Source organism: Calliopsis andreniformis, chromosome 9 (assembly GCF_051401765.1).
Source record: "Calliopsis andreniformis isolate RMS-2024a chromosome 9, iyCalAndr_principal, whole genome shotgun sequence".
Classification (NCBI taxonomy): domain Eukaryota; kingdom Metazoa; phylum Arthropoda; class Insecta; order Hymenoptera; family Andrenidae; genus Calliopsis; species Calliopsis andreniformis.
The window spans coordinates 20,576,177-20,599,534 of record NC_135070.1 but is presented as its reverse complement, the minus strand read 5'-3'; the positions used below and the strand labels follow the sequence as shown (position 1 = coordinate 20,599,534).

The following is a 23,358-nucleotide window of genomic DNA, read 5'->3' as shown; positions in this document are numbered from 1 at the left end:
CAAGATGCCAAGTGGCTCGTTTAACGATTACGCCACTTGAACCACTAAGTTTGACGGTCGTGGCATTAAAGTGTACTGTTAAACTCTGAGTACGTCCATTAATGTTACCGTGTAAACGTTTCTTACGCACGATGTCTCGCGTACCTGACACCTTGCTTTTTTCATTCTATCTTATCGACAGCGCTTAATGCAAGTCGTCCTTTCGAACATTATTCGAGGCTGAAGACTCTAGAGGTTAAAATCCTTGGAGTTCCGTGTATGAGACTTCATAAATATTCCTGTGACAGGATTTCAAAATACTTGTCTCTTTTCTTTCTATTAATTCGTGGGTTTTATTAATAAAACCATTCTTTCTATTAACTTCTCGAGAGAGGTAACTCGAAACTCGTCGGGACAGCTGGATACGCGCAAACCGTTACACGTTCCTTAGACGCGAAAAAGAACGATCCTTCTCCGTCGAAGGCATTTTTTCGCCAGGTTTTGTGCGTATGCTCGGCACGCCGCGGTAAACCGGAACACAGTCTGTGCATCGCTTCTAAACAGTAGAAGAAGGTATCCTGAGTGTAAAACTCGAAGGAAATTGTAATATTGCGTGTCTAGTGCAATCATTCTCACGTTAGACCTGCTACATAGTTTCAAGCCATCGTATATGGTATCTCGGGTTCTAGTTATCTACCTTATTAAGATCGTTTTTATTTCCACAGAATCGAATTAATTCGATTCAGACCTGACTCGTTTCTCCTTCGTGAGAAATCTTGTATACGGAATCCGAACAACTGTAATCGTTGATCCTTTCGGGGTACTTTCACTAGTAGCCACTTCGAAATTGGCTTGAAACTTCATTTTGCGTAGTTCTCAGAAAAGTTAAGCTTCTCATGAATATGTAAGGAGGTTATGCAAATGGTTTATCGTTTTACTTCAGAAGTATCGTGCTTTGCAGAATTGGGTTCTATCTATTCGCTTCTTCTACCAATTCCTTAGCTAGAGTTAGGGTTTTTAAAAAATGTTTCAGTTTAATGGAAGCATCGATGCGAAACATGTCGACAGCCCGTTTATTTTTCTCTGCAGACTCTTTAATGGTAGCTACGTGTACTTGAGTCGCTTGTGACATCGTGTGATAGTAGAACGAGACGTAATCGAAGGCAACGCGCGGTATTGTTAAAAGAAATTCTGGGTGGTCCTCGAATATTCGTGACCCGATTGTTTCGCCAATTGGAGCGAGAGTCGTCCTTGCCTCTGCTTCCTACGGATCATTCCACTTTCGTGTTCCCGGCATCGTTACGCACTCGAAGTAAAAGCAAATCTTCTTGTAAAAAGTGGGACGTCAAACGTTTCATGGTAAAACACTTTTATTCAACCAGTGACGTAAGTTTGACGACTGACCAAACTAGTTTCCGACCGATTCTCTGAATTTAGTCATTCGTATTTTGATTGGCAACTTATTCTCGCAAAAACAGCTGCAGCTTAGATTTCAGTATTTTCGTATTTTCAGTATCATTATACTCTGACCTTTCTTTTAATATCCTCATTAAAACGTATCTAAAGCAACTCGAAATTATTACATCACTGAGCTGCATGCACTGTAACTTGAGTAACTCATATAAACCAAGGAAGTATTTAAAGTATTTATAAGTCTCACGCAATTAAAGGCTCCAATAACGAAATAGTATCATTACACGCGAACGATATCGTGACGCAACAGCAGGATTAAGTTGTAATGTCGATGATCGATCTAAACAAGCACACAACTTTCAGTCAAATGGTGTCGTTAGCTCAGGAAGCTTTCGACGAGAGAAGGATCTTCAAAAAAGTATCTCTTATCGTTCCCAAAATTGGAGACGCGTCGAATTGGCAATCAAAGAGGCTGTTTTGCGGCCACTATCCTCTGTGGTTGTTGTGTTCTCGGTTACCTCGTCGTGTCTGCAACAAGAGCCTGACATGCCGTGTCGGTATCCACGTTCCATGAGATTGCAGCGAATATGAAAATGACCGATTCGAGATTTCCGGTCACCGACCAGCCGTGTAATTCCGCGCCGCACGTGACACGGCGATTCTTAACATATCGATGCATTCATTCCCATTGAATGCCAATTATTCGCCCAGTCTACTGGTTTGACCGTGTCCTCCTTCGATATTCTCGTAACAGTAACGCCGCGAGATCGGCTCAGGAAGCTCGCGATTACTTTCACGAGCGAAACAGGAAATCCCTGCTACTCTGTGGGAAGACGGTTTCGAAATTTCCTCCTATTCGTGGCAGCAGTTACTTTCGACCGAATTAAAAGCCCCATTGCGCAGCGATCCAACCTATTTTCACACCAAACAATCTCGACCTATTTCTTCGTTCTCTCTATTTTTTTTGTCAGGCTTTCGAGCATTTTCTGGACCACTCTCGCTTTTCTGGAACGCGTAATTACAATGGGCTCGATGTCCCGCATAGAAATACACGCGTCCAGAACCCCAATCTTTTGTTACGCCAGACTCGTTTCGCTTCCAGACTTGAACTCGTACCGGTTCCGGACGATCGATAGAGAGGATAAAGAACCGCGGATAGTTCGCACCCAACCGTATCTCCAGAAATGGATAAAAACTTGGGCAGTAGATTTTTCCTGTTCTCCCAATGATTCCCTAGTTCCTCTAGTTCGCCTCTTCGAGTGGAATGCTGTATATCGCGAATCACTCCCATTCCTCTTAATTTCCTGTACAGTTTGGAGTTCACGGAATGTAGGAAACGTCGGAAACTGGAATTTAATCGAACTGCGAATACCATTAGCGGAAGACCAGTCCGAGTGGTTATCGATAGCACGCGTTCTCCTTTCATGGCATAATGATTCGATTGAAAGAACATTAAGAATTATCTTCGTAGCCCGTAGCAACGCGAGTTCCCCCATTGATTCGTTGTAGGAAAAAGGGAACGGAGCGAGTTAATTGCGTGAATGGCCGTGAATTGCTTGTACTGTTTGTTCAATATTCCTATAGCTTCGTATTTGTCGTTGCCGCAGATACGTAGTATCGCCAGCCAGAATATTACGTTACCACCTAATGGTCGGATAATGGCGAGACGATTAAACGAGTAAGATAATCCTCTTCGCGTGTATCTTTGAAAGGGGAAAGAACCCTTGTTACACTGGCATTCTATTTGATAGGTCTACCAATAATGGTGGTATATCTTCCGAATAGTCCTTGTAGAGAAGATGATGGCTCCCAACCCTATCTAACTCGACACATCCATTTATAATCTATTAAGTGCAACGCGAGAAAAAGATAGGAGAGTGTACACTTCGATGGCAAACGAAAGCTTCGATTCACGAGAGTCTATTGTCACTTAATACAGAAGGGTAGAAGTTGTCCCTCCTCGTGGTGCGATACCACTCGATTTCACGCCTGTACACTGGTCTAATATCTGGAACGTAACAGGTTCTTTTATGGTGACCCCTTCGCTCCCGCCTCCTCGTATAATTTATCGCATTCGAGTGGGCGTATACACGGTCGCGACATACAGGCAACCTGCATCCCGAGTCGCTTTCCCTTTTTCGGAAATCCGGCTCTCCGCTTTCCTCCCTTGTCCTGGTCCCCCGATACCACGTAGAAAGACGGACAGAGACGAGGAGAAGAAAAGCTCGCGACGCATATCCGCCTGTTTCGCTTGCCCCGAACTCATCGTCCCTCGGCCTGCTTTTCCTGGATGGACAAGTAACGTGTCCGCTTTAAATGGCCTCAGGGATCCCCGGGGACGATGAGTTTTCCACCCCTGGCGACGAGAATGTTAATTGAAATGGGTGGAGATGATCGGCGGCGTTGACCTCCAGCGATTTTGATTGAACCTCGAATGAGAGGAGGAAGAAACAAGTATTTTTAGCACTGTAATCATTTTCTTTGAGTGAGAAAAACTTTTAGTAGAACATGTACGATCGAGTTTAAGTTTAAAGTTAATATGTTTGTAGCGGTTAAGGAAGTCGATATCTAGCCTAGAAGTATGATAAATGAAATTTTCATAGGTCGAGTTAGTGCGTTGAGAAAGATGCAGCTGCATGTAATGGAAAGTAATGAATGACGACTAATCAGTGCCGAGGAAAGCATTGATTACAGCTGCATTCTAAGTAATCTATGGGTACGGATTGTTCTATTTTAGGATTGAACTATTTATGGAACTCGTTGCGGTACTAAAATGAGTAGAATAAACGAGAATACTGCATTAAGCTTTTCTTCTCTCACCTCTTCCGTGCAACCACCTGTGAACTCTTGTAATAGTATCCTAGTTAGATTATCTGTATTATATATAATTATACCACGTTCTCAGTACCTGTACTAAAGACACATTTCTTTAGCAATCTTTTATTACTTTTGTACCACGTACTGAATACCTTAATCATGGTTTAAAATACAGATAGAAAGGTACTTGGTTATAGTAATGTTTTTTGAATTCACATACGCAGACGAAAAAACGAAAAACTACTCTGTATATATGTATTAGTGAAATGGTGTTAGTGTACAGATGCACGCAATGTTTAGTACAAATCGTTATGCATTAACGTTTGCGCACAGTACGTCGTTAGAAGTAACATGACCTCATTCGATTAACATCACCATATCATCATCGATAGAAACGTATACTTTGCACGTATCCCCAAAATGGCACGATCTATCATCTCTGAACGATTTTTCATTGAACGCGATCCGATGATTCACTCATGCTGGCTCGTAGCCAACGTTCATTCATTTTCCCATAAGTCACGATTAAACGAGACTGACGTGGAAGCGAGTACGTTCACTCGCGTTGTAAACCGATGGAAATCTTGGCTATTCTTTTCGCCATTAAGAACAGTCACTGGGACGTTTCGGTGAATCAGCACCGAAGACTGCTGTGTCATGAACATGGGGGGGGGGGCTTGGTTTACATTTGCAGAAGTTGCAGTTCTTTTGTCAGGAGATGGTCGAAAGATACATAATTGCTGGTAGGGGAATCTGTTCCGCCGGTTCCGCTCTACCGTAGCACGCTGTTGTACCAGTTGAAGCGATTAAACGGTGGGAGAATCGGCAACCATAGAGAGACAATCCCGGTTGCTTTCATTTAACGTGTATCGTGTACTTTGCATCGAAAGGGCCAAGATCCTGTCGTCGACATGATTCTGGGTCGCGAATGGGAGCCCACGCTCAATTTACGCGCGCTCGCATCAGAGCCTGGAAACTACCTCCAATTGGCTCTAATTTTTCGAGTCTCTTCATTAAAATCAATCCGCAGATGAACTGGCCGCGTTCAGTGTCGGGGAAACAGACGCTCCGAAAGTGATCCTTGAAATAAGCGTTCGGTATTGCACCGCAAACGAGCGCAGCGAGTAATTAAATCTACTCGTGTCGAACGATGCAGCAGGAATAGGATTTCACACGGCTCGATGCGCGTAGCTTCACAGGCAAACGTCTCTAATAAAAACGACCACACTAAAAAACAATTAGCCTCTACGGACCATATTTAATAACGGTGCATTCTTGATGGCGGCCATTATGCATTCTTCTGTTGTGTGTTTATTTCCTGTCCTGTATTTCGAGCGATTCACGATCAAAGTAAATAATCGCCAACTGCATTCTCCGACCGATTTCCAAAAGCGACTGACCCCGAAAGTCGAGTTCCATATAAATACAGATTTATTTCTTACCGTCTCCACCGATGAGTCGGCACAGAAACTGGAGTCGAATTCTTTGAGCTGTGGTATTGCTTCCTGATTAGCGAAAGAGTCACATATTGCACACGTGCACTTAACTGAAATTTCCCTCCTTCTCTGTTATGACACGTAGAGCAAACTCATTGAATTCAAGCCACACAATTGCAAATACAGGTGAAACGTCCACCTTTTCCCTATATGTAATGCGCTAGAAATGCAATGCATCTATGATTGTGAGGCCACAGCCTTACCAGCTGATTGTACGCTACTGTCCCTTAGTGTATTGCCTTCTATTGCATTTGAAGGTGAACCAAAATTGCGCTGCAACAAGGCTTCAAGCGTCATTTCATCCTAAATGTAATAGAGGAGCATCCCCTGCGCTCTCCGGCTAGATAACGCAATCCCCGGTCTGCAAACGCGCTATTTATAGGCAATCCTCAATTCCCGTGACAAGCTATTGTCACGATTTCCCGAGTGACGCGCTCGTAGGAACAGTTCCCCGACGATATACACCGATCTACGGAGCGGAAGTTCTGCATTGAGGTGAAAGTCCGCCAATGAATTTGCCGGAATCGCGCAGCTTGTACTTTGCAGCCGTTGTTTCCGCATTTTACGACCTGAAAAGCTACTCGTCCGAAGAGGAAGTGTGTTCCTTCCCGTTCAAGTGTCACTCGAGGAAGGAGGCGATTTATCGAATCTCGAATGCAAAAAAACAAGCGTAGGAGCTGCTTCTGCTTAGCGTGGGTGCTTCGAGCATGGAAGACACTTGTTGCGTGGAGGTTTTCCGTGCGATATTGTTATTCCTGGCGCGCTCTGAAACAATGCTTGCGATTTCCGCACGCTGCTACGTTAGATTCATTTAGGCTGTCTTACCGGATGCTTCGATGTGTCACCATTCGTCATTTTGCTGCTCCGAGAGAACATAAATTTGCATTATCAAGTCATTCTATAATATTTGCAAATATAAATCAGCTATTTTTAATGATGGTGCTTCGAAATTGTTTTACGTGGAGCCTAGTTGCAAAAGAAATTCCTTAAATGGTTTGGAGTTGGTCTTCTTCATATTCTGAAATAACTTTCTAATAATTAGGAGCAGCAGGACTCTTGTATTCTTCAGTCGAGAAATCTGTGAACAGAAGTCGAGCAGCAACCTAATATTTTCGTGTTAGCCTCGCTCTACTCCGATTGGATCTCGTTCAGGCTGTCACCACATATTCTACTTTCCTCGATCAACGTCTCGTCTCGTTTCCCTTTTGCTCGCTTATTTCCTCTTAATTGCTGCACGTCGTTTACCCGCAGAAAAGGAGCAACGAACGCGTAGACTTTCCTGTCGTGAGTCTAGCCGCGCAGTCAGGGAACCGATTAATCGCTGCCGTTTCCAATGCGAACGAAACGATCGTGGAAAAACGAGGAAATGTAGTAGTTTTGAAAGCTGTTGAGAATGGCGCATCTCCTGATTTAGCTGACACAATTTTTCTCGGCGGTCGTCGCGACGCCGTGCACGGCGTTTCCCTTTTCGTCCGCGTCGTCGCATCGCCGCGAGAGGGGACGATCGCGTACGCGAGACGAAGAGAGTATGGTTCAAATGTCACTCTGGTTTATTTTCGTTTATATATAGAAACGAGAGAGTTCAGCCGGTGTCACTTACCCCTGGCTGGCTACTGCGACACTTGGTCCCGATGATTTCCAAAAAGAAAGAGTCGGTCCATGTAGAACCAAAAACTTCATGTCCTTGCCAATTGCTTCAGTTTTGCAAAGAACGCATAAAATAATGTTACATAATATTCCTAAACTTTTTATATGAATATAGGTATCCCAATAAGAAAACACTCGTGTTATTTTTATGTTTGGGTGTTTGTTTCTTAGTTCGCGCATCTCGGTTTCGTTTTGCTACCGTAAGTGAAAGATACGTTTGGGGAAGGCATTGTAGGCTCGCTCGTAATGTATAACCGGAAGATGGTCTTAATGCCGGTATTTAAACCGTGTCGCGGTGGCAGTGGCTCTCTATTTTAGGCTCGTCTCCCCTCGATTTACCGTTCATTTCGTAACTCAATATACTTTGCGAGCTCTCAACCACGGCGTTAGGGTAGAGTTACCTAGTGCATGCTGTTCTATGGGTACCTTCAACCTCCTCAACAATTCTAGAAGGGTATTCTTAATCTCTTCAGCACTAGCCATTTTTGGAAAGATGTCCCGAATTCTATATGGCCATATTTCCTTTATTTCCCGATGTTCATCTTGTCCACATATTTTTCGTAGAAATTGAAACTCTTAACTCTGAATTTTATTTATGCAACTGACTGCAGTTCAGTTCATGAGCTTTACAAAACTCCCTTCCGACCAGGATACGTCGAACAAGTTCTAATAGCACCGGCAGTGCAAATTTCGTACGCTGAAAGGAACACTGAACGTTGCCCCATGTAATTTTCCGTCTGTCCAGCTGCCCCCTTAGAATGGGGCTTCACCGCGACCACGCCATACTGCATTTGAATTCATAGCTGCGCTTTCTGCATTCCCAGACGGCGGCTCTTGTTTCACGCTAGTCATGCGTGTGCGAACTGACTTTATTTATGTCGTCCGAGGATTTTTTTGGTGGCTGGGATGCATTCGTTGCGGATAAAGCGTATACCGCGTCTCGGTGCGAAGAATCTTTACGAGCATTTCTTTGCAACCCAAGAGTTGACACTTTCACCTCGGAAACTGAAACTGAGGATCCGCTGAACCTTGATCTTTTTGGGATAGCAGATTTAATGGCAGTGAACTTTGACCTCTCTTTAATCCTGTCAAGTTAGCCTATCGTTTTTCTGTATTTCTGTACCCAGTGGAACGTCTAGACGTGATTTATGGTAGCGGTAATTAAAACTGACAAGGTCTACCGTGTGAGGACTAGGGACAGAAGGGTTGATCGCGGAAGAGCTTCCCCCAGTCCATGGTTTGGAGAATGTCAAGAGTGGAGTTAACGATCCCTATGTCAACGAGGATGATCCTCGTGTGCTAGAAGCACACATGAATAAATATTTGAATTTCATTTAGAGCTACAATATGGTCGTTTTGTAGGTACAAGAACTAAAGAAGTTTGGGTAAACAAGACGTGGTGTTATCTGCAATAATCGAGTCAGTGACCTCTCCGTGGTTATCAATTTCTGTAATAAAAAGCTATTAAAGCATTTGAAGAACCTGTTCTTACCAGAAAATACACCAGTCTCGATTTGCATATGGTAGTTTACCTCGATTTACATGGAAAAACAAAACATGGTGCTAAACGGTGGAACAACCTCGAGAAGCACTAGAAACGACTATTACGTGGGCCATAAAGGCGCTTACGGATTGACGGCGCATAAAAGAGCGAGTCTCCAGAAAGGCGGCGAGAAAGGGTGGGTTATTAACCCTTCGAACTTCTTCAGAGATACTTTGCCGCTCTTACGAACGTGAAATCGAAAATATAAGCCTCTCTTTCGCCGCTCGGCTTTCTGTGGAAACGATGCGCGTGCCAGACACGTGTTCGAGCCAGTAACCCCGGTGCTTCTCTAACCCTCTTCAGCAGCTAATGCCACCGATTCGTCGCACGCGTACGTTTTTTCTTGTTAACGACCTCTATGGTTTCCTCGGCATTCAAATATCGTTTGTTCGAGGTGTGGCATTGATTTTGTTGAAAAAAATGGTCACAGATTTTGAAGCAAAGAGAAATTCTTCGAACTAAGTGCAGTACAAAGGAAAGATCCTAGAATATGGTAGTTTATCAGGAAGAAAATTTTGTCAAAGAAATGAGGAAAATTTGAGTTCATGAAGGATCAAAGAAAGCTCAATCCCTCGTTGGCGCAAGGAGTAGGTAGTGCTTTGGAGGGTCAGCGAAATGGGGAAGAGCAAGGAGCGCAGAGGAAGCGACTCGTGCGCTTTCGTGGTTTTTTGAATGCTCCCGAAATATCCTCGTGCCCTCGCCACGAGGAAAGATAAAGAGAGAGGAAAGAGAGGGAGAGAGAGTGCGTTAGAGTTGTAGAAGAGAGAGATGAGATGGGAATGCCAGTCTTCGGTAACTAGTCATCCTAGCAACGTGCCTTCGCGAGTTCCTGCCAGTGACAAAGGTCGCCGCAGAAGAAGAAAGGCTTTATGTTAGCCGATCGAGGCTGACACGTGCTTCTAGCGCGTGACTCGCCAGAACCTCAGCGAAGCGTGTTTCCTTGTCCTTTCGATTCAACAAGTACTTGTTAACATTTTTGTGGAAAAAGTATATTTCATCGAATTCCTAATTAGCGTCAAGTCGAGCAAGCATAACCTTCAGTTTTGTGACAAATAAGTGGTATTAGAACGTTTTGGTCAGACTTCGTAAGGTTCTCTCGCGAATAACGTACAAGTTTGAGGCCAATGTTAACCGATGGGTAAAAAAGGAGCAATTTCGCGGGGATCGAAGCCTGAATCTGCTTGAATTGATATTCGGGATAGAAACTCGAATAATCCGGCTCCACTATCACTTGCGGTGTAATATTCTGAATCGAACGATCGCGAGCTCTGTGGAAAGTGTTACGATCATGCCTCTGAAAATCGAAAGTGGCACCTACACGGTGAATCCCGTGACCAAAAAGAATGTCTCCAAGTTTCTGCTGTGGAAGCACTGGCGTAGGAGGTACGGCGCCTATTTTACTGAGTGACACACTGGCTCTGATGCATGTTTTCTGACTTCCTTGATTTTGTGTGGACTCCCTTTCGACAAACTTGCTCGTTTTACTCAACCTGTCGTTGCAATCTACTAGTTCGTAATCTATAAGTTCTCGCGGATGCAACGAACCGTCTTATTTATCCAGCCGGTCTCGCTGTTTGCTCTAACAACTTTGTTGGACTTCACAGAACGTCCCTTCTTCACCCAAAGCGATTTTCAGCTCTTCTCCGAGTGTCGGAGCCTTGTTCCTGTAGTACGATGTCAATAACTCGTGATTAATAACGTTTAATTGCCATTCGGAAACGCATCGATAACGTTCAGCTATGGTAACAACGACGTGGACGCCCGTGACACTTTGACATTTTCTAGAAACCCGTAGCATTCTTTCCCACGCATTTCATTGCGTCTAGATTCATCCATGAAGCATTCACGATCAAGCATGATTCTATCACCTTGCACTATCTTCGCATACCTCCGCTTCGCTGCACGTCAGATTCAACGCCCCTTTAATCCATAACCGATTAGAACAGAGGAACCTGCACTCGACCAACCGCACCATGCACAGCGAAACAGAGACTCGAACCTTCCAAGGAACCTGTTTGAACATGTTCAACATATGAATTACAAGTATATCCTCGTTTGTGTACAGTACCAAGTGTGCAACTAACAGTCAAACTTTAACGAAGAAATTGGATGTCTGGTGAAAGAATAACCGCTGCGTGTAACAATGTCCTATGTTAAATCTATGTAAATTGTCCGAATGTGATGTGAATCTCCAGATTAATTGGCGCAATGTAACGTCCTGTATCTAATTAATATGAATTGGAAGGGATCGAATTAATTGTTCGTACTTTGTTCAAGAAACGATTTCTCGATTGCGCACCTCACAGTTCCCTACTAGTGCATGCGATTCTTGAGAATGAATTGTATTCGGCCGATGCACCATCTTACACTGGCTTCTTACTGTGTATAATCGCGATGATTCGCGCGAAATCACCGCGAACTACTTCTCCCGATTGGCGCGCAATTCTGTCGCGCTAATTGGGTCAAAGTGAGTTGCAAATTCCGATGAAATACAGCACTTGTTAATATCTCATATCTTTATAGTTGTAAAATTTTGTAAATTCTTTTTTGAAATTCCGAGCCTGAAGGCTTTAAATCACTCAGTTCTGTCGCTATCGCTATTTGCAGGCACGTTGAAACACGTTGTAAAAAGTATATTTTATAGTGAGAAAGAAACACGAAGAAGCTCGTGCCGTGTATCAGCGGACGGTGATTTATTACGTCCGTCTCATCTGCGTTCTGCCACCGGTCGAATCGTAAAATTAGATCCACGAGATGAGTTTACGTGTCGGTTATTTGCTTTTTAAAGTCTCTGCTAACGGGATCATTCTCGTTCCGTGATTCACGCCGATGAAACGATCGTTTACTTGGCCCGTGACAGGATTGCACATAAAATCACGAAAATTTTTACAATTTTCCACGCGATGAAATGAACAGCCAACGTCTTCAACAAGGGTTAAGCATCGCGAAAGTTATAAAGCACACACTTGAGTGATCAGTTAGTATATGTTCGCGTTGATGCTACCAGAAAATCGGTGATTATTGCTAATTGACCAAACGATACTGTCAAGATCGATTTATCGAAACAAACATGGCACCAGCTTCCAATTAATGTCCACGATGCTCCCGAGCCATTCAGCAGGCAAAAAGTTAATTTATTTGTCGATGTCGTTTCCAAAGTGGAACAAAACAGCCGTAACGTCTCAAGTAAGATACTACTTCGTTCCGCTTTCACGTGGTTAGTGATTCCATCAGCGATTTGCATACCGTCGATCATTTTCCCGATCGAAGATATTGAAAATTGCTGTTCGATAATGAGTTTAGATTCGAACATGAAATCGGTACACTTTTCTCAATTGTTACAAACTTAATGAATGGCTCGAGAGCATTGGGACACTGCAGAGGAATTCTACAACGAGAATGCATAAAAAATGATGGACTTTGAAATCGGGTTAAGACAGTCTTTCTTATCGTCTTGATTTACTGATAATAAAATTGCAATAAATTCCATCATTTTTACACACAGTATGTCCGGTCTGAGTTTTATATTTATATTTATATTTATACTTTTCATTAGCGATATACAACTTAAACTAGGCGTACTGTGTAATGTGCAATATTTGAGATAAGTGAGTGAAAGAGTAAAGAAGAAGGCGGGACAAAAAGAGACGAAAATCAACAGTGTGCACGAGGAGCGCGGAGAGGAGGATCGTCGACGAGCTAGTGGACAAGCGCGCGGTGGCGGCGAGGTAGCGGGCCTGGAAGACGTCGGCGACCCCTGCGCCGCGACGCTGACGCCGTCGGTTCCAGGCGCCGGCGGCATCAGGTCGACTCGCCGCGCGAGGCCGCTCTCACTCGCGGTGCAGCCTCTTAATTATCGCCGCCTCGACCCGGACCCGAAAATCACTATCGACTTCGTCACCAGCCACCATCCTAACATGACTAGCCAGGAGAGCATTGGCAGTTGCAGCCTGGACGTCGACCAGTCTGCGTCCGACCGATCAGGTTCGCTATTTCTCGCTGTGTCAGTCGGGAACAGACTACTAAATCTAATAACAATAATACGTCCTTATGCTCTAGAATCTAGGTAGAATCTTTTTTTAAACAGTCAGCGTAGCGGTAAAGAAAACTATGTAGGATTAGTAAAGATGTATCGTACAAGTTTTTTGGCTGCAGTCACTCTGTCATTTTAAAAGCGGGTAACTCCAGCTTAGACGCCAGCAGAGTGTTAAGCAGTTTTAAGAGTAACTGGAATTTCGAGGTCGTCGTCGAGTGACCTTGCACTTGACGCCTCGAAGGCCGCGTAGAACGGCTCTCGCGCCGAATTTCAGACAAGACGGTCTTGGAACGTTCAGTGTCACCGATCCCTCCACCTTCCTGGGGATCGTTCCTTTTTGCTCGGTGCTGCGGTGTGCGCCGATCGAATTTAGATCGTGGACGAGAGTGCAGCAAGCGCAGGGCACAGCTTCTTTCTATCGCCAGTGCCAAGAAGACGAAGAGACGCAGAGGAGTAGTCGTCTCTTTTGCGTCGCTACTCGGCCAGCCTCTTGCCATTCCAGGGTTATTCCTGTGTCGCGTTTCGAACGGGTACGTTTCGATCTATCTGCCGTTCTCTCGCGGCCGCCTCGATTTCTCGTTGTGAATGGTCTCATCACGAACCATTCATCTACTCGACCTTTCTTGGAATTCTTGGTGGATCGTTTATCCAGGTCATTCGGAAGAGTGTTCGACGTTGAAGAATTCGTGAGTGCGCAGAGTGTAAATGGCATGAGGATTACTGTCTCCATTGCGTGCTTTTAGATTTCAGGGATTCAGAGTTAGAATTAGAGAATATTTCGGGCGTAGGCCAGAGTAGGCTAAAACTGAAAGAATATTCAGGGCCCAACCGAGAATCGTTACTTTGCAGAAAACACTGTAGACAATATATCCAAGAAGACCTTGCACAGCCTGAACATATCTTGCAACGGTGACTCAGTGTCCTCTCCAGAGAACCTAGCAAACGGCAGCAACGAGACGCTGCAAAAGACCCAGCTGACGCCAGATGAGAAGTTGAACGTCAGCAATGGTCATCGAGGCAGCCCCGAGCCGGAGCAGCTGACAGTGAAGAAACCAAGTTATTTGGGCCTGGCCTGTAGTATCAGCGGCTATTCGGGGATTAACAGATACGACAGCAAGCTGAGGGAAGGGTTTCGATCGAGGGACAGCAGTCCTGGAACGAGGCTGATCACGAGGGATAACAGCCCGGCTGGATTCAGGTAGAAATCGCCCTTAACATATCGCACTTTTGCTTTTTCTCTTACGTGGTATAAAAAAAGAGTCTTGAGCTCTGAGAAATAGAGCAATCTAAAGGGAACAATAGACCAAAATTGCAAGATTTCTTCGTGAAATCTTCCAGATCAAACGAGACTCTCAACGTGCCAACACACCCCTATCCTAAGAGTCAGTCAATCTCCCCGTTAGCGATGGATAGACAAAACGGTTTCTCAAACGGCCTGAAGGAGGAGTGTAAAGTGGAGGCTTACAGAGAGTCGAGAAGCTCCATTAGTATATGCCAGGGGTACTCGGAAGTCGACAAGGGTGTGTTGCATTCGTTTCCCGACCTTAGCCCGATTCGGCCCAATACCCCCGCGAAACGTAGTCCTGGGGTGCTGTCTTGTAGTCAACAGAATAAGTCGTTCTCGTCCCATTTCTCAGGATCGTCTCCAAAGCAAGCTAACGCCAACCGTAAGTAACTTGATAAAATGATAATCAGCAATCTTGTTCCATCGAACAGAAGGGAATATAATTTATCTTATCAATTATTCGCAGTCTCGAATACTTCGTTTAGCGATACGAGCATATTAAACGGGTCATCGGTAGAGATAGAGAGTCAGGTATTGAACAATACGTCCAGCAGTGAAAAATCCTTTATTCAGCAACGAGTAGAACGGCTCTATGGTCCTGGCGCCCTCGCGCAAGGCTTCTTCTTCAAACGTAGTACTAGTAGACTGAATAACAGCGACAGTAGTTTCAATAAATCAAACAACAGCCATGATGTTTCGATGGATAACGCAAATACAGAGGAATCTCTGAAAAATCTGCCAGTGTTGAGACATCTGAGACCAGAGTTTCGAGCTCAGCTTCCGGTAGTCAGCCCTAGGAGACCCACGGATGGCTCGGAACAAATCCTGAAACCCTTGCAAAGGTAAATAGTAGAGAATATGGACCCAATCATGTGATGATAATCGTGAAAATATCATTTTAACATATTCTAATCGTCAGGGTAACGCCAGTGTCACGGAAAGTGGAGCAAACACCAAAAATGCCAGCATCGGCAAATTTAGAACGAAACATCGCGGAAAGCAAAGTGAAGAACCTTAATTCCAGCACGACGAGCATCCCGGACCAGCAGCCGGCTGCGCCAAAAGTAGTCTTACCTGTCCTAGAACCAAGCGCCAGCTCGACGAACGTGGCGAAGCTAGCTCAAGAGGCTGAGAAAGCGGTCGAGGAAAAAGACGGACACTACTTCATGAAGGTAAGCCTGAAAAAAAGTGGCAATACGTAGAGTTGCTAAACGGTGGTACGAAAATGGTTTCAGTTGCTGAAACAGGAGACAGACAGGCTTCTCTCGCTGGCCGCGTCGGCGGAAGCAGAGCTGGCCAGCGGCGATCCTGTTGCACTTCCGGAAGAGGCAGCCGGTAAGCTGCGCTCAGCTGCGGGCAAAGCCAGGTTGCTTGCTTCACAGAAGATGCAACAGTTTGAAGGGCTCTGCCAGAAGAACATTGTAAGTTCCTTTCCATTTTCCTTCTGATAAAGAGAACTATACGAACTCACGATCAGGTTCTTCAGATCTTTGTTTTCTTGCTTTACAGAATCAAGTGCCGGGAGAAGAATTTCCGACGACGAACGAAGATCTAGCCGGGTTTTGGGATATGGTGATGCTTCAAGTGGTTCAAGTAAACGACCTCTTCGATCAGATCGAAAAATTACGAAATTCCCAGTGGCAAGAGGTAGGTTGTGTTTCCGTTTACCCTCAAACATCATCCCCATCCCTGAAACGTCCTGAAAGAAAATCCCAGGCGTGGAAGAATCCCAAGGAGACGAAACGAGTTAAAAAAAAACCCTGTACTATTTCACCCCGTTTCGATAGCGAAAAGCATGTACGATTCGAGTCTGCGAGGATTAGCAAACCACGGGAATTAATTCCTTCAGAGACAGGTTCGTTGAACGCACCCAAAGAATTCCCACTTGAAACACGCGTATGCAATGATGCGTTTTATGTCTTGACCAATCCACAGAATTTAGAGAGTATCGAAAAATCATGTAATGGTGAAGTTCGTGACGCAGAATCTCTAGAGGTTAACCCCTTTCTTTCTGAGAGCGGTCCGGAAATAGATCTATCAGAAAATACTTTCCTTGCCTTTAACCCACCCACTCCTTATGTCGTGAATTATGTTGATGTCTTGCAATCTGACATGCATCCCTTTTATATGGAAGAATTGGGACGAAGGTCTTACAATGTATTTCCTCGTCAAGAATTCGTTGATATTACTACCGAGCATTATTTTAAAAAAAAGTCAAAAGAGTTTGAAGTACTCTTCAAAAAGGAATTAGATGAAATCGAAAAGAAAGATATTTCGAAGGATGCTCTTAGTAGTAAATCGCAAAAGCAAAGAAAGAATGCTCAGAAATTGATAAAAAAAGAAGAGAAAAACAAGCGCCATACCCGTCCTATGGTTCAGTCAAACAAAAAAGATGTGTCTTTTGAGAAAAAAAAGGAAAATGTCCGATCGAAAGCCAAATCTTGTAGTCCGGTACGAAGAAGTTTAAAAAACGAAGTAAAAGATTATCAAAAAACCAGGTCACGTACTCCAGAGATCGGTCTCCACAAAATTGAACCAATTAAGTCAGGCATGAATGACCAGCATAAATCTCGCGCTTCAAGACCAGTTTTTCCCAGAAAAACGAATGAAGGAAGAGTTCCTCTTCCGGAAAAAAGAGACAGGACATCATATAAACATCCGCCTCCATCATCACCTGCTACAAATAGTAATATTAAGAAACAAAACGTTAAAAAAGTAAATTGTGGTGTCACCTTTTTGGATTGCACAAAAGAAATAGTTCCCACGAATAAAACAGTTTCGTCCGGTGATTATAACAGTGAAAAAATAATCAAGTCTTTCCCTAAGTTTGAGACTGTATTGCATGGGGTTTCGAAAAGAAAAATGTGGTCATCTAACAAATTGAAAAGTGACAAATTACCTCTAGTTTTGAGTCGAACTAAAATTCAGGGGCTCAAAGTTGATGAAAGTCGCAATAAAAATGTCTCAAAGGAGAATCAGAATGATGCTATTAAAAGTAAACTGACTGTTGTAAGCGAAGTATGGTCAAATCTCGATTACCTTAACGATAAACAAAAACGTTATAAAAAGTATAAAAAACCAGTAGAAAAGTACATTTTTCATGGAACATGGGCGAAGACAGAACAGGAAAAGATAAAAGATTCTCCCAAAAAAATTGACCAGAAATCGAAAGACACTGCCGAAATATCGAACAGTGTCGTATGGAGATTGAGCGATTCACAACCTTTTATACCGATGTCGCCAAAAATCTTACGTCAATTGAAGCAAGTGTACAATACCGAAAACCTCTCAAATTCACCAGTCGTAAATAAGTCAGAGAAATTGGAGCGAATAAAGGTCTACGATAAGAAGAGGAAGAAGATTTGCAAGAATCAGGACGAAGAGCTCTTACGAAAATTTATTTCTCGTGGCACCACGCCAATTATATCCGAAGAAAATTTCCTGACTACGCTGGATATTCAAAATCTAAGTTCCTTAAATTTGCAGAATCACACAGCAGTGACCAACGATATCTCAGTTCAGTGTTTAATTACTCCCACCGTAATAGATGCGAATACATTAGTTACGAAGAACACTACAGACGACACTACGAAGTCCTTCGAAAGAAATACAGAGATTGAGAATCTTCTGTCCAGCTTGATATCATCCTTGAGTTCTGAAATTAAAGTTCAAGAGCCTGAGAAGTGTAATTCGAAATTAAGAGATTGCACGAGCTTCAGAAAACTGAGTATAATCTCTGAGACTCTTGAATCATCTAATGTTACGCCAAATTTCGTGAAAAACATGTCGCAACAAATGCATTATGATTTCACTGTGATCCCGTTGCATGGTCGAGAAAACAGTAGACCCACCAGATCAGTCAGTTTTGACAAGTATGTGCCAGTGAAGAGAGAACTTAACGTAACTCGTTGTCTAGAACATATAAAGTGCAAGCAATTTTTCCCAGATGATGTCAGAGATCCCTCAAATTCATCATGTGATAAGAGTCTTCATATCAGAGTGAAACAGGCTTATACGTTTGTAAAATCCAATCGAACCTTTTGTCGATTGTCGCTCTACTTGTACGTGTACGGTATTCTGAGTCTTGTTCTTATACTTTTGAAAATTGGCACGACTGCTCAACACTTTCTAAACTCTATAGTCCTGTACAATTTGTATTAAACATGTGACTATCGGCAGTGATCGAATGTATTTCCTTAAACTCGTGGAATAAAAGTTTTCGCGGAATAATTCTTTCGTTTCCATAGTTGCGTCTCATTTTTTATGAACTGTAGACAGTTTACAGAATCTTTTATCCTCCGATTAGAGCGAATTCGTTTTTGCGAAAGAAAAATTGATAAAAGTGTAGTTATCGAAGAGATTCTCGAAGAGGAAGAAGCTAGAAGATCACCCCTCCATAAGTATATTCTCTTCCTCAATTACCTAAAACCTTTCCTATCTCAATGTCTTTCTCTCAAAATGATTGTTAACTCAATCGCAATAACATAAAATAGATTTATCTCTCAGAAGAGCATTTCGAATCCCCAGAAAAAGTCAATCGTCAAGAGTTAACAGTCATCGGCTTTCGATCCCTTGGAGTATTAGTCCAGTCACGTTCTCGTTCTTTAACAAGTCAAGCAGGACTTTTGCTTCCTTTTTCAGACCGTGCCAGAGAAGAAGTCAGTCGTCGCTGGTCCGCAGAACGGCAGCACGACGAAGCGTCGCGTCACGCCCATCCACAAGCCAAAATCCACGGCGAATAGCGAGGCGAACAAGAAGGCGAGAGAAGCGAGAGAACAGGCTCGGAGGCAGCTGATAGAGGAGCGAAGACGCGCGATGCGCTCCAACGCGCAAAATTCCGAGAATACCGTCAAGATCTTTGCCCCCGACACGTAACGATAAAAAAGACCATTGAATCTTGGGTAATTTGTTTGAGCGTTCGGCCAGTGACGTTCTGCTTCGAGCCAGATCAAAACGCGATATATTTTCGATCCATTTTCTGAAGTGCTCAATCTTGCAGATGAGCCTGTCGAGCAATTCTTGAAGCTTTATCAAATCTTCTTCGTTTACGGAATTATCGATCTCAATTTGCAAGCTTCGTTCAGCTAAATTGATGAAGACCTGTGCGTCAGAACGTCCTGCTGAATATGAATCGCAAACTATGGTCGGATGTTTGGACTACAATCAAAATCGCTTGATATCGTTTATAAAAGCCACTCGTTTTTGCCTAATTTGGGACATCACAACGCAATGATTAACAAAACACATTTGGTAGATACTTGAATGGTTGACGTCGAATTTTTAGAAGTTGACTTTACACTTTTTTAACATTGAACTGTTTATATTTTATTACGGTGTTTTTCGTCTCACATTTGTTCCCCTTCGTTCTACACACTGTGATGTTTCGCGACGATCTTGTTACGTTTTATATCGATTTACGCTGTTGATTTCACGAACGGAGTAATGCAATGACGTTGAACATGTTTATCCCCCTGGATAGAGAGCGATGGAAAAGGCGAGGTTGTCAAAAAGAATTCTAAACGCTAAATCATTGTAGAGAAACGGCATACAGACTGCCCCTTGCCCATAGGAATTTTTTATAAGAAGAAAAGCATAGGAAACGTTATCTGAATAGGCTTTCAGAAGATATTTCTACATCGCGTTTCTAGTAAGTAATTTATATTTATATAAATTGCATAAAGAACGACAGATGACACAGACCTGAATGAAGGATCTAAAAAGGAAATATGATTTTTATCGGCGCGCTTTTTAATTGATTTAACGTTTCCTTGAACCTGGCAAGATTTAGTATACATATTAATGATTGTGTTCGCCTAACGCTTCTCTCCGTAAAACAGCGACGAACAATCAAGATCGAAAAAGGATTGATTCCTATTATTTTTATCACACGACACCATTTGCATAACGCTTAACAATATCCTTCTAATCCCACTTAGTATTTTATTTAGCGGTATTAACGTCTCCCAGTGGAAAAGTCGAAAAGTGTCATTAGCTGTTGATTAGTTTTCCCAGTATCCGCGTCATGGGAGACAACGATGAGGCGTTCAGAAATTTGACGCGAAATTTGGACCTACGTTTGTCTGAGTTGACATTCCCATAGAGAGACGGTCTAGAAATGCCCGATACTTTAACACCCCGTTAACTTTAAGGATTATGCGGTAGGTAGACAGGCGTCAGCAGGTGTAATTAGAGCTCGTCCAACCAAATAACATGCAAGCGCTACTTAACTGAATGAACTCCGGTGCACTTGGCTATGTCGCATCTGAGTTTCTCCACGTCAGTGTAGGTGCTGATACGATTTTGATTCCGCGTTAAAAAGATTGTCGAAGCGTCGTTCTGTTTGCGCGTTTGCAGGGATGCGTTATTTATTGACTGTTGATTCCCTCGGTGCCTTGATTATTTATACGTGTATTGTACATAAGTCGACTGACATAGCAGGCGATTCGGCGCGACACAGCGACCGAGAGACACGAGCCCGCATCGATAAATGAGAATGAAAACCCTTTCTTGTTGATCGATTGATCAATCGTTTCGTTCGTGTGGTACATACTCGATCGAAGAAGAAAACGAGAACTCGTGATCGTCGTTTGATTTTGTTCTCATTTATCCGTTCCGCCTAAGATTTGATGACGATAAGTAGCGTAGATTATTTGTAGCGAGTCAATCGAGATTTCTGTAATGTTGTCGAGCAAGTAGCGATTAGGTTTGTTTCTTTTTTTAATGCAACAAGCGTGTGCCGCGAGCGACTGTACATATGCGAGAGAGAAAACGATACGTGTGACTGAAAAAGCGAGCGACTGCAGGCAAGTAATCGCGTAATTCACAGAAATCGATGTTAGGTGTACGTATTGGCCACTAGCGGAGTCGCGATTCGTTTTTACTCGTTTTAATCCTCTTTTCTGTTTCCTCTTCTTCCTCTTCTTCTCTAAGCTGTCTCTCGACGTATTTTATATATATGCGTAATCCGCATTTAGAGCCTATCACCTCACTTCACGTAGTAATTTATGTTCAGAACCATTTCACGACGCTTCTTTAGTAGAATTCTATTGAACTTTCTCAAAAATCTATCCAAAATATACAATTCTTGATCGCTATCGTTGCAATCACACTTTCTTTCTTAAGCGTTCTCTTCCTTTTAATTTGTTCTCTTTTTATGAAACACCAAACAGCTTTCCAAAAAACGAGAAGAAGCGCGAAAATTTTTTACTTACCGTTTGAACGATTCGATGTTAATGTGTCAACTATCGATCGTTCCTCTTTTTTTACGCCGATAAACAATTACGATTATTTATTTATTAGATACTAGTAAACTGTCCATACACTTGTTCTCGATGAATTAATAAAAAATGAAAGAAATATTTCACGTGTAAGTCAGTAAACTGAAGATCAAAGAAAAAAGCGATTCTTTTACAACACTCACGTTTTATTTGTGACTTATGCAGTATTGTTCTATCTTCATCGTAAATACCTTATTTCCTATAAATATCTATTTTTCATGTACATTTTATAAAAATAGACTATAAAAGTCATCAGTAGCTGTAATATTAGTTTCTATTTCTGTAGCAAATTGAAGTTCATTTGCAAGGACTTGAAAAGCATTTCACAGAAATATTGGCACAGTGACATTCGCTCCTGCAATAAGTACTCGGTCGACCCTCTGACAAAGGTCACGAACCTCCGTAATACTCAAAGAGTTCGAATTTGGTCCCACAAGGAATTTCCTCTTCTTCTCGTATCATATTTATCCGTTTCGAGGGGAAGAAGAAAACGTACTGTTCTCATTCTCCAGCTTCCCTTCCTCCTTTTCGTAAATGAATCGACATTTCGAAAACTTCGATTAACTAAATCTGCCATGTCTTCGTTCCTTCACGCGAGGCAGATCAAAGTTTTCCCTTCGTTCATTTTATCCTGAACTTTGTCACTCGCCGTAGACTTCTCTGCTTGACCACTGATCACTGCACAGACGAACGTGAGCCCAACTCCTATCATGGCGCTGTAGAAGGCCCACCCTGAAAGAGTTTAAGTAAGTTAATCTTTTGCTTTGATTATTGTGTGATGGGTGTCTTACCAAGAGTGCAATCAGCGAGGTAAAAGGCGTCCGCTTCGGGTCCACAGATCCTCTGAACTCTTTCTGCTCCCCAGCCGGCGGGATACAGAATCATTCCCAACAGATACGATATCCCTGTGGATCAGAGAAAAGGAAGACTGAAATACTTGAATAATATACAATACTGAGGCATTATTATTGATCTATTACCCGCAATAACTTGTGCCACCCCCGCCAAGTTAAAGATGCTCTTTCTACCGATGCTCTGTATGCAGCAACCAAGTAAAGCTGCGAGCACTGTTACTGCCATGATTGCCAGGCCAAGGGAAAGAAAAAAGTAAGAGGCCTTCCAGCAACCTGGAAAGACGCTTGAGTTCGTGGCAAAGCCGTCTATGTTGAAATTCGCGCAGTGAGTCTTTCCGTGTAACCTGATGCAGCGGTTGAAGATTCCCACCGTTGGAACGTACAACTCCGATCCATTTTCTAGTTATTGACAGAAGTTTTTTTTAATTTATAATGGTCTGTTTTTATCTAACATAGTTCATGTTACAGGTGCGTGTAAGGATGGAACAAATTAAAGTCTGCGAGCTTCGTTTTAATAGACAACATTCATTGCTTACGTGTAATCAAAAGTTAATGACGTCTGCTAACCAGAAGTCAAAGGTGCTCGTAAAAATTAAGTAAGTGAATATAGTTACTCGTGTCTTTAATCGTCTGCGGACCAACCAACCACTTGGGAGTGATGAGGCCCGATAAAACTGCCATTAACGCCACTAGGGACAGCAGTGTCCATAGCAGACTACGACCAGTGACTATCACATAGCACATGCTGCCAATCTGTTGTGGATCTATGCCATCCTTCGACTTCAACTTGCCCCTGGAACATTTCAGAAATAATTAGAGATCATACACATTAAAAGTAGTCTCGTATTACATGTCTCGATTTTCGAGAAACTCATAAACGTGAGCTAGTAAAAGAACCTTTCTTCTAGTAGCTCATAAAACAGTTTTATTTAGTGTGGAGTCAGATTGGAATTTGAGCAGTTCGATCAGCTTATCAGACTCCTCGTTTCGTTTCACTTTGACAGGAGTTTA

At 43.0% G+C, this 23,358-nt stretch overlaps 2 protein-coding genes across 4 annotated transcripts in view; one reads left to right on the top strand and one right to left on the bottom strand.

Annotated features, from left to right (window-relative positions):
- LOC143183550 (uncharacterized) overlaps positions 1–21,310 on the top strand; it is a 31,259-nt gene extending 9,949 nt beyond the window's left edge. For all 3 annotated transcript variants that reach the window (XM_076385111.1, XM_076385110.1, XM_076385109.1), the window contains exons 7-14: positions 12,557–12,879; positions 13,781–14,129; positions 14,270–14,598; positions 14,683–15,058; positions 15,136–15,388; positions 15,452–15,637; positions 15,726–15,863; positions 18,858–21,310. In XM_076385111.1, coding sequence (XP_076241226.1) covers positions 12,557–12,879; positions 13,781–14,129; positions 14,270–14,598; positions 14,683–15,058; positions 15,136–15,388; positions 15,452–15,637; positions 15,726–15,863; positions 18,858–19,091 — 2,188 coding nt within the window. In that variant the 3' untranslated portion in view covers positions 19,092–21,310. The remainder of the gene's footprint in view (positions 1–12,556; positions 12,880–13,780; positions 14,130–14,269; positions 14,599–14,682; positions 15,059–15,135; positions 15,389–15,451; positions 15,638–15,725; positions 15,864–18,857) is intronic.
- Positions 21,311–22,082: 772 nt separating this feature from the next.
- On the bottom strand, positions 22,083–23,091 carry LOC143183634 (LHFPL tetraspan subfamily member 2 protein-like). The gene is made up of 4 exons (XM_076385278.1): positions 22,962–23,091; positions 22,474–22,746; positions 22,285–22,398; positions 22,083–22,225 (listed from the first exon to the last, which is right to left on the bottom strand). The coding sequence occupies exons 1-4, from the start codon at positions 23,089–23,091 to the stop codon at positions 22,083–22,085; spliced, it is 660 nt and encodes a 219-aa protein (XP_076241393.1).
- Positions 23,092–23,358: the final 267 nt, after the last annotated feature.

Coding starts and splice junctions, on each gene's coding strand:
- LOC143183634 (XM_076385278.1), bottom strand. CDS start 23,091: ATGTGCTATGTGATAGTCACTGGTCGTAGTCTGCTATGGACACTGCTG. Junction 22,747..22,961: donor GCAGACGATTAAAGACACGA/GTAACTATATTC, acceptor GTCAATAACTAG/AAAATGGATCGGAGTTGTAC. Junction 22,226..22,284: donor CCTCGCTGATTGCACTCTTG/GTAAGACACCCA, acceptor AAACTCTTTCAG/GGTGGGCCTTCTACAGCGCC.